This window comes from Carlito syrichta, unplaced genomic scaffold, assembly GCF_000164805.1.
Source record: "Carlito syrichta isolate Samal-C Ts95f unplaced genomic scaffold, Tarsius_syrichta-2.0.1 Scaffold309824, whole genome shotgun sequence".
NCBI classification, from domain to species: Eukaryota; Metazoa; Chordata; class Mammalia; order Primates; family Tarsiidae; genus Carlito; species Carlito syrichta.
The window spans coordinates 527,132-538,967 of NW_007253920.1; the positions used below are offsets into that span (position 1 = coordinate 527,132).

Consider the following 11,836-nt stretch of genomic DNA (forward strand, 5'->3'; position numbering starts at 1 on the left):
ATATATACCAACTTGTTAACAGTAGTCAGTTAACTCTAGATAGTACAATACAGATTTTTTTTAAATCTGTTTAAAAATTTTCCAAACATATACTTTTAAAAATGTTTAAGGGACCGTATGAAGAGAAAGATAATAAAGAGTTTCAAAACCAGTATTATTTGAACTAAAATAATAAGATATGTCAATACTTACAAGGAATGTCTCGATAGCCATTTTCTAAAGCACGAAAATAGTTCATAAATTGCTGAGTGGGAATTTTAAATATTTCCAATAAACCAGTGTCTTGAAATAGGGTATACATAACCTAAATGTCAATTAAAATAAAGTTCACTTTAAAAATAAGAATTTCCATTTGTAGCTGAGTATAATATGTTTTTGTGATTTGTATTTAGGAGTGCTAACCATGTATATGTTTTTAAGTTAATAACTTATGTAAAACTTCCCAACAATTAAATATTTCCAAAAAATAAGAAAGAAAGAGATCACCTTTAGGTTCGTAAAAACCAAAGAAGGCTTACCACACATACCGTGTCCCAATTTTTAAATTTTTTCCATTCATCTCTTTAGTTTTTTATTCATAATTTACTGAAGGGCAAGTGAATTACATTCTATTCTAGGCCTAGGTGTTAAAAAAGTCAAAACAATATCATATTGATCACATTTTTGTCCCTAAATACTTCGATGAGGTGAACTTATATGTCTACTTAGTTTATCCTTATATTTTTGCATTTCATAAGATATTAAAGCAATTACTGAGAGTGATATTTTGGGAAGGTTAATCTGATACTCATATGTGAACCTATCAGGTAGAACCCTGAGTCTGAGTGGTAAAATCAAAGCATTTCTCCATGCTTCTAGCATGAAACGAATCATTTGGCCTTGGGCAAAGTATAGGAAGTGTGCTGAAAAAACTGAAGTTTAAGTTTTCAACGATTAGGACTAGATCAGTTTTTATGTACTTTTCAACCTCAAGATTCTAGAAAATGTAAATCTTTATTATTTCTTCAGCCTAAATTAAATCTCATTAATATAGTCAATTAAACTTTTTTCATATATATTTGTATAATCTATATATTATATATAACAATTGTTTTGTACATATATTTGGGTCTCTCTGAAAAAGTAATTCAATGAACAATATTACTGTTGAACTAGTGGCTAAACCAATATCATATGATATCTAGATTTCACTTTTTATAAAGATTTGAGAAAAAATTAATTTATATTAAAAAAGTAGATTGCAAAACAAACCTGACTGAGGATCCTTCCTGATTTATCCCCCATCTTTTCTACAAGTTCAAAAATTTGAAAATTCCAGTTGTTCATCTTTTCTATTAATGAGTCATAATCTTCTACTAAAATCAGGTCCAGTGATACTGCCTGTTCAATCTGTACATGCACGAAAACAACAACAACAACCTTACTTTACTTTTTATAAATATTGTTAAATCCACATCTAAATGAGAATGCTTAGTACTGAACATTAAAAAATGGTCAGAGCTATTTTCTCTAATGGTTATTCTTAAATCTACTCTTATCTGTATACTTCTCTTTATAGAATGCTATCTTCAGACAACTATAAGCATGTCTTCTGGGTATAAGAATAATTCTTAATCTTCTTACATTGCTTTTATAAATAAAATGTTATATTTCTACATCACTACACATATCTAAACTCTATTATTTTTATTTTAGAAGTTATAGGTATCAAAAAAAAGAAGTTACAGATATCCAAAGGTAAATAAGAGAAAAAAAAATCCATATCCTTGTATTGGCATATATTACCAAGATAACTTCCCAAAAGACATTAGTGAGTTTTTCTCCTAAAAGCCTAAATTTTGAACTTTAAGAATAAAAATATATTACTATTATGAGTAGATGATTTTCATTGTTTTTAATAATTATGCACATGTTGTCTATCCTTTAAAACATAAAATGAAGAAAATATCAGAACAGAAAATAACATATCTACTATAAAACTAAATAAAATGTGCTCATGTAAAAATGAATGCAACTTGTTGCTCTAAAATGATAGATTTAGAATGAATAGCTGTATTCTTTGTGACCCAAGTAATAGTTCAGTTATAGTGACTTCTCAGTAAGTCACTATAACTCAGTAACATTCAGACAAAGTGAACCATTAAAGGAGTTCTCAGTTTAAAAAAATTTAAGATATCATTACATTAAAAATCTTGTTCTAGCAAAAATAATAAAACCAGTACTAACTAGTATTATATCTCACTTTAACATAACCATATTGAAATTTCATCTTTTACATTTGAGTGCTGTTCATTCTGTGCCTCTTCTGTTAGTTGATTATCACCTTTCAAAAACAATTTTCTGCAGTCTTTCTTCTCTATCTCCTCTTCTTGTTGAGCTTCCATAAGGCTGAATGATTCTTTTGAGGAAATTATGCTTTCTTCTTCACCTTTAAAAAATTTATATAGTAATAAATAGGAATAAAATCTGCCCTATAGGAATGGTTTTATAAGAAAAATGAATTATTTGTTAAAAATATTCAGACATTATATTGAACCATAAAGGAGTTCAATATAAATTACTTAATGACAGCATTAAGTTGTATCTTGCTGGACTATTTTGCCCAGGTACCTCGTGCTTAGACGTGTACTGGACTCAGATCTATCCATAGATGAAAGAGGAGAAGGCTGGATATTTCTTACAAAAGTGACAAACAGAAAAGGCCAGGGTCTATCAATAGAAACTTTCTTATCAATTTGATGTAAACAATTTCCAACATCTCTGAGTTTTAGATATCAAAACTCGAACTTCATAATTATAAATGAATGAGATGAAGTCACATGTACAATTTAAACCACAATATCATGAAATGTGAGTTATTTCTCTGCCAGTGTGATTAGTATTCTTTTCTCATGTCACATGGAAAAGGGGAGCAGTATTGGTGGCTAAACATTATTCATTTACATGCTTAAAAAATACATATTTACTCTATTTGTAACACCCTAAACAGGGAACTTTCCCAAAACCCACAAATAGTAGAATAAATACATAAATGGTGATATATTTATACAATTGAACACTACAGAGTATACTGAATATACCAAAAAAATAATTAATTGATTACATGATGATCAGGAAGTATTAACGTTTAGAAAATAAGATTTTTCCAAATGAAAAACACTTAAGAAATGAAATTTAGAATATCCAAGTATTCTTGGTAAGTTAAGGCAATTAATTACAATGATATTATAAAATAGCAAGTAATCTAAAAATTGTCATTTGAAGCATATTACATATTTTACTTTTTAATGATATGAACTAATAACTATATCTTACAGATAATAATAAAAACAGTTGCGATAAATGTGGCATATTTCTTTTCCAAAGATGTCCACAATACTATCTCTTATCCCATATACTGTTCTGAAATGTATTCTTGTCACACCTCCATCAAGAGAGCATTTATTTAATGATCCCTGGAATCTCAACAGGCATCATGACTGCTCTGATTAACAGAAAATGCAGAAGTAACACTTTCTCTGTTCTGGGTTGAGCCATTAACTAGACTGGCAGCTTCCACTTTCTCCCCTCTAGAAATGTAGCCAACAAACTGGAAGAAGCTCATTGAGGAGTCAGAGGGACTGGTAAATAGCCAATGGGCATGAGTAATCTATCTTGGAAATTCAGCTAATCAGTCCTTCAGATGACTGCTCCCCTGACCAATACCTGACTACAATCACATGAAAGTCCTCAAGCGTGAATCTCCCAGCTTAAACTAATCAACTCAAAAATTTATGAGACGTAATAAATTGTCATTCTTTTAAAACGTTTTATACCATTAAAATCTACTCGTTATAAATTGTCTTAGCTCAGGCTGTTATAACGGAATACCATAGACTGGGTGGCTTATAAAAAACAGAAATTTATTTCTCACAGTTCCGAAGGCTGAAAGTCCAAGTTTGGGGTGCCAGCACGATCAGGTTCTGATGAGGGCCCTCTTCCAGGCTGTAGACTACCAATTTCTCAGTATCCTCACATAGCATACAAGAGGGCTAGATAGTGTTCTGGAGTTCTTTTTATAAGGCAACTAACCCCATTAATGAGGGGTCCACCCTCATGACCTAATTACCTCTCAAAGTCCCCACTTCCTATAGCATCACACTGAGGGTTAGGATTTCCATATATGAATTTTTGAGGAAAACAAATATTCAGTACATAAATGTACAGTTCAACAATTCTAGTAAATTTATAGTTATGCAACCATCATGACAATCCAGTTTTAGAACATCTCATCACCCCAAAATGTTCCCTCAAGCCTATTTACATTTAATGCTTATTCTCACCTTAGGCAACAACTGTTCTGATTATAGTCTCTATAAATCTGCCTTTCAGAAACTTCATATAAATAGTAATGATACATAATATATGATCTCTTAAGCCGAACTTCTTTCACTTAGAATAATGTTTTGAAGTTCATCCATGTTGCAGCAATTATCAGAAGTTAATTCCTTTAGGCGGCTCGGTGGCTCAGCCTGCAATCCCAGTACTTTGGGAGGCTGAGGCGAGTGCATTGCCTGAGCCCGTGGGTTCAAGACTAGCCTGGGCAACTTGAGGAGACTTCATCTCTACAATAAATCAAAAATTAGCCAGGAGTGGTAGTGTGTGCCTGTAGTTCCGGCTATTTGGAAGGCTGAGGTGGAAGGATCGCTGGAGCCCAGCAGATTGACGCTGGGGTGGCCGTGAGTGTGCCACTGTACTTCAGCCCGGGCGATGGAGTGAGACTCCAAATAACAATTAAAAAAAAAAAGAAGTTAATTCCTTTAGTTGCTAAATTTTGTGACAAGTGAATATCTAATTGTCCTTGAACCATTCGTTGAAAAAATTAGCCTTTCCCTTTTGAATAGTCTTGGCTTCTTTGTAGAAAATCAATTGACTATAAACACAAGAATTTCCTTTTGGCCTCTCAGTTCTGTTCCACTGATCGATAGGCTCATCCTTGCCACACCACAAAGTCCTAATTATACAAGCTTTATAGTAAGCTTTCTATCAAGTAGTCTAAGTCCTCCAACTTTGTGATTCTTTTTCAAATTTGTTTTGACTGTTGTGGATCATTTGTATTTCCATATAAATCTTAACACCAACTTGCCAATTTCTACCAAAACAACAACAAAAAACCCTGTTAGAATTTGATAAAGACTGCATTTACAGATCAATTTGAAAGAATTTCCATGTTGACAATACTGACTTTTCAAACCCATTACGATGAAATGCTTCTATTTATTTAGTTTTTCTCTAATTTCTTTCAATGTTTTATAGTTTCCAGTGTATAAATCTTGCACTTCTTTTGTTATATTTATTTCAACTACTTTATCCTTTTTGATAATATTGTAAATAAAAATATTTTCTTAACTTTAATATAAGATGGTTCACTGCTAGTATAAAGAAATATAACTGATTTTTGAAAACTAACCTTGTAACTTTGTAACCCTGCTAAATTTGTTTATTGTTCTAGTATTAGTAGTAGTGTGTATATGTGTGCGCATTCTTTGGGATTTTCTATGTAAAAGATCATATGATCTATGAATAGGGACAGTTTTATTTCCTTCTTTAAATTCAAGATGGCTTTTTTTCTAATTTCCCTGGCTAAACTCTCCAGAAAAGTGTTGAATATAAAAGTCCTTGCCCTATTCCTCATCTTATGGGGAAAGTTGCAGTCTTTCTCCATTAAGGATGATGTTAATTGTGGGTTTTTCAAAGATACCTTCATTAGGTTGAAGAATTTCCTTGATATTACTTGTTTGTTTTTATCTCACAAGAGAGTATTGGGTTTTGTCTAATGCTTTTTCTGCATGTATCACGATCATCATGTGTTCTTTATTCTATTACTGTGGTGTACTACATTGACTGATTGCCTAATGTTCAGTCGCTAATCCATTTCTGGGATAAGTACCACTTAGCCACAATGTGACCTCTTCATATTGTTGAATTCAGTTTGGTAGGATTTTGTAAAGAATTTTTGTGTCTGTACACATAATGGTTTGTTGGTCTGTAGTCTTGTGATGTCTTTGTCTCGTTATGGTCTCACAGAATTTGCTGGGAAGTTTTCCGTCCTATTTTTTGGAAAGATATGAAGAGCTGGCTTTCTTTTTCCTTTATTAAAAAAACCTCTTAAAATGTAAAAAAACAACTATTAAAATGCACATTTGAAAAGGATAAACTCTATAGTATGTGAAGGGATTGATATAAGCCTGTAATCCCTGAAGGTTTACCTAGGATGCAGCACTTCAGAGTTTACCAAATTATCCTCCCCATAACAAACCTTCACTCTGATCTGTCTCCCTAGTCCCATAAAGCTACTAAAAAACCTGCTCATCCTATCGGTCACTGGCCCCTCAGGAATTGGCATAGACTCTTTTGGTATCCCCAAACTCTAGGCTCACTTTCTTGGACTTCCATCCTCCTCTTGATCTTGCACCTCTAGATAGTTCCTGGGAGCTTATTAGTTCTTCACTGACTGCAATTAGATTTTTCAAAAAATAAGTTCTTCAGCTTTACTAGCTGCCCTCATGGGGAATGTTGGTCTGAGTTACCTAGTTAACTATTACTGGTAATTTGAATCACCAATTTTTTAAGGTTATAAAACAACTATAATTTAATCAATACTATTTCTTATTTGAATACACAAAATATTTCAAAATAATATAATTAACCAGATTTTAAAACCAAGTCTCTATGCTATAAAAACAATTTATGCAAATCTATTTGGGCTTAGATTATATAGTACACATTTCAATGGTAATATAAACAATTTCACCATTTATGAATACTAGCCATAACCTAAGAAGACTACATTCATTTTATAGCACGTTTTTATTCTTCAAAATAGTTTAACCATCTATTATTATAATATATTCTTAATAATTCCTCTGTGAAGGAGGCAAAAACATTATAATCTTCATTTTAAAGATGGATAAATTGAAGTTAAACTCGTTCATCTGTCCATTCTAAAAAACATTGCAAGAAACTGCTTTAAACTAAAGTACATATGACTTTTGCAATCTCACCTGATTTTCCATTGTGATAGTCTGTACTATCCGATTCAGAAGTTGAAACATATTTCAGTATTTGATGTCCACAGCTTGTAGAATAAAACAGATAAATATACATGATAAATGAGGTAAAACATTTTATTTAAACATAATTAGGAAATTTGTTTAAGTTTTAGCCAAGATCCCAACTGCAACACATCCTCATATTCCAATCTCTCTATAAACTTAAAAGGTTTTATCCTAGCAAGCATCTGTGTGTCCCTAAAGGAAACAAACTATTTTTGAAAGTCAATATCAGGGTCTTAGGTAAACCCTTATTACTATCAAAGCAGAAATGAAGTTAAACATCATATTAACTGGGTACTATGAATAGGCATTAAAGTAGTATATATTAAAATAATTATTTCAATATTTACTAATATGAAGGGTAGAATATCATTATACTTTACCTCAGATGGAGACCATTTAATTTAAAAATTAATAGCACTAAAATGAGAGAAGGTTTACTTAGAATAAAAACTACTAGATAAATAATAAAGAAATAGTCTTAATCCATCATCTAGTCATAATATAGAACTAAAAAACTGGAAATATTGTATTAAAATACAGTAAGTCTTAATTTTACATTGCCAGTAGGTTCTTGAAAACTGAGACTTCCTTTTTTTTTTTTGAGTTGTAGTCTCACTCTGTCGCCCAGGCTGGAGTGCAGTGGCATGCTCATGGCCACCCCAGCGTCAACCTGCTGGGCTCCGGTGATCCTTCTGCCTCAGTCTTCCAAGCAACTGGAACTATAGACATGCACTACTGGGTCAGGCTAATTTTTTTGATTTACTGTAGAGATAAGGTCTCAAAAAGTTGCCCGGGCTGGTCTCAAACCCGTGGGCTTAGGCAATCCACTCACTTCAGCCTCCCAAAGTGCTGGGATTACAGGTTGAGCCACAGAGCCTAGCCAAAAACTAAGACTTTAAATGAAATGACTTACAGCAGGTCTTGAAGTAATGTCATTTCATTATACTATTGAGGGGAAAAAGCAGTTTATTATTGGTTGTTCAGCTTAAACTTGTAGTTTCCAAGAGCCTATCAGCAATATTGAGGATTTACTGTAATCCACATTTTTGAAACAGAAATAATTAACAGTTGGGAAGCTTACCTGTTACACAGATTGCTATCAGAATTTCTAAGCTGCTGATACATATCTGGTGTATTGCTCAGAGATCTGTGTAAAATAACTCTTGGCTTATTAAGAAAATCAGCAGTATCAGGAAATTCTACAGGTGACCGATTAGTTAGAGAGCCAGCAGACACTGGTCCATGGTTGGGAGAATTCACAGGACTCAGGCTGGATAAAGCACCTCAAAAAATTAAAAGAAGGGAGACAGATAAATACACGTTATACATGTTTATTGCATACATCCGTGTTTTTATAAATAGTATTTTCTTTCTTTAAAGAAAGCAAAGTATTTATAATTAAATGATTAAAAAAAATCTCTACATAGAGCTTGAAGACATTCTAGGAATTTAAGCAATATTTGTCATATCTGTCATCATCAATGACTGTTGAGTAATCATCCTCTAGCAGAATAGCATATGACAGGTAAATATTAAGAGTTTGACTAAAACTGTTTGGCACGAATTTTCCTAATTCCTATTGGTCTTTATCGTTCACATTTTGTGTTCCTATCAGCTTATTTATCCACATGAGCAAAGCATCTCTACCACATTTTACTGCATTTTTTTCAATTCAACAAAATTATATTTTATTGGAGTACTAAAGTTCTTAATAGTATTAGGTAACTTAAGGATATGACAAAATTATATATTAACACAATTGCATATCCTTTTAAAAATTACATCCAAATATTTCATGAACTTCTTTAATTCATTCAACAAATGTTTGAGAGCCACCTATATGCTGGAAAATGTGTAGGGTTTCAAACTGGACAAAAAGTTACCATCCCTGAAAGTCAATGAGCCTAGAGTATAGTGGAGAATACAAACAAGTGATAAGTGCTAAAATAAGGGAAAAAACCAAAATGTTTCAAGAATACATAGGATGAGTCTCTAATCCTGTTGATGTATTCCAGAAAACTTTGCTGAGTGCCTTGAACTGAGACAGTGTGGATATGCCAGGAAAGAGGTAGGCAGATATAAAAGTTTATCTGAAAATAAAGATCCAAGTAAAGCATGATTCAGGGAAGAAAAATAACAGTAATTAAAAAGTTATAATATTTTCAGGCATAGTGGTAATACAGGTATGTGATGATGTCAACTTGGCTAGGTTATAGTGCCTAGTTGTTTGGTCCAACACTAATTTAGATGATGTTTTGAAGATGATTTTTAAATGTGATCAACATTTAAATCAACAGACTTTAAGCCGGGCTCAATGGCTCAGCCTGTAATGCCGTGCCTTTGGGAGGCTGAGGCGAGTGGATTGTCTGAGCCCAGTGGATTGTCTGAGCCCGCGGGGTTCGAGACCCGCCTGGGCAGCGAGACCTCATCTCTACAATAAATCAAAAAATCAGCTGGGCACGGTAGTGCATGCCTGTAATTCCAGCTACTTGGAAGGCTGAGGCGGAAGGATCGCCGGAGCCCAGCAGGTCGAGGCTGCGGTGGCCGGGAGCGGCCACTGCACTCCAGTCTGGGCAACAGAGTGAGACTCCAACTCAAAAAAAAAAACAAAAGAAAAGAAAAGACTGAGGTCTCCCAAAAAGGAATAAATTTTGCCTCCAAACTGCCTTCAGATTCAAGACTGCAACATCAACTTCTGTTGGAATTTCCAGCCTGACGGCCTACCCTAAATATTTCATACTTGCCAGTCCTCACGCTCGTCTGAGCCAATTCCTTAAAATAAATTTTCCCTCTCTCATTTTCTGCCAATCTAATGGTAAATAGATGGGGATCGTGCTTTTAGTTTTTAATTTCCTGATTACTAATAAGGTTAAATACTTTTTCATGAACATATGCCATTTGTACAGTCTCCTTTCTGAAGTGTTTGTTCAAGTCTTTTGTTCATTTTTCTATTGGGTTGTTGTGAAGGAAAGACTCTAAGGCAGTCCCATTGATCCTTACCCCTTGGTGTTCACATCATTATATAATTCCCTCACTTTGAGTGTGCAAAACACCTGTGACTTGCTTTTTATCATCAGAAGGATGATGGGATGTCACTCTCATGATTACGCTACATTTTGGACTCCTTTTGCTGGCAGACTCACTCTAGAGATTATCCTTGCCGGTTCCATGAAGTAAGCAGCCATACTGAGGAAGACCATGTGGCAGAGAACTACAGGCAGCCTCTAGGAGCTAGAAAAGTGGCCTCAATAGTCACCAAGAATTCACAATCAAAGGAAACAAATTCAGACAACAACCAGAATGAGCCTGGAAGCTGATTCCCAGTTAATCTTCCACATGAGAACATAGTCAAGCCAACACCTTGATTACAGACGTATGGTACCCTACGCTGTAGACTCAGTTCTGTGGGGGCTCCTTGTGCACAACAACTGATACATTTGTTGTAATTCTATATGCAACAACAAAAAATGAATGCAGTTGTCTCCAATTCTTCTACTAATATACAGTTCTTTATATAGGTAAATTCTGGTTCCTTCTCAGATGTTACAAATATCTTTGACTCTTTTTATATATTTTTTTGAGAAAGGTTATCAACTTCCATGTAATCAAATTTATTCAACTAATCCCATGTGGTATTTTTGTGTCTTGTTAAGGAAATCTTTCCTCACTCTAAAGATATAGTGTAGTAGTGCTGTATCTTTTTCATGAGACTCATCTATAGATAAATGATAGCTTTTAATGCTGATGCAAATAGTGTTTTTAAATTTCATTTCCAACTATTTTCCAATAGTACAGAGTAATACAATTAATTTGTATGTATCCAGCAACCTTGCAAAATTCAACTCTCCCATTACTATGTTTTCAGATTCTTTAGATTTTGTATATATATACAAAGAGGTTATCTGCAAATAAAGAGTTTACTTCTTCTTTTCCAATATATATTCACTTTCTTTATCTTGTCATAATTCACTGTCTAGAGATTTTATGACAATGTTGGATACAAGTGTTGATGTTTAATCTTGTTCAAAGTAAGGAAGAAAGTGTTCAATTAAGTGTTATGTTTGCAATATATTTTGGTAGATACTGTTTTATCAGATTAAGAATTGTCCCTCTATTCCCATTTTGCTTAAAATTTTAAATTAACAAATTTATCAAATGAATATATATGAAAAGCTTTCTCTGCATCTATCAAGATAACCATGTGATTATTCTCCTTTGTCCTATTAATACAGTGAATTTTCAAATATTTAACAAACATTATATTCCCAGATATTCCCCAACATAGTCATTATGTATTATCATTTTAATATATTGCTCACTTGTATTTGCAACTTTTTTGCTTAAAATATCTATATTCATTATTATGCAACCATAGAGAAGGACAAACATATGGACCTTTAGAGTCTATCATACTCAGTGATCTATCAAGAATCAAAGAACACAGTACCATATGTTCTCACTCATAAGCAGACCTTAAACAATTATCATAATACTATAAGAAAGTGATTGGCAGTAGGGAAACTGCCAGGGGAGGGAGGAGCATATTGCATCAACAAGGGTACCTGCGTAATGAACATTTGTATTCCTAACCCTGAATTGTAACCCACATCTTTAAAATAAAATAAAATAAGTATCTATGTTCATAAGAGATACTGGTCCCTTATTTAATTTTCTTGTGACATCCTTGTCAGGTTTTGACATCAGGGTTTTTCTGGACTCATAAAAAAAAAAAAAAAAAA

General features: G+C 33.2%; 1 protein-coding gene across 1 annotated transcript in view; it reads right to left on the reverse strand.

Moving 5' to 3' along the window:
* Window positions 1-11,836, reverse strand: part of PDE3B (phosphodiesterase 3B) — a 197,240-nt gene that overhangs the window by 35,711 nt on the left and 149,693 nt on the right. Inside the window, exons 6-10 of the mRNA XM_021717516.1 lie at window positions 8,179-8,380; window positions 7,044-7,117; window positions 2,277-2,428; window positions 1,252-1,389; window positions 193-304 (exon numbers count right to left, since the gene is read on the reverse strand). Of these exons, the coding sequence (XP_021573191.1) occupies window positions 193-304; window positions 1,252-1,389; window positions 2,277-2,428; window positions 7,044-7,117; window positions 8,179-8,380 (678 nt within the window). The remainder of the gene's footprint in view (window positions 1-192; window positions 305-1,251; window positions 1,390-2,276; window positions 2,429-7,043; window positions 7,118-8,178; window positions 8,381-11,836) is intronic.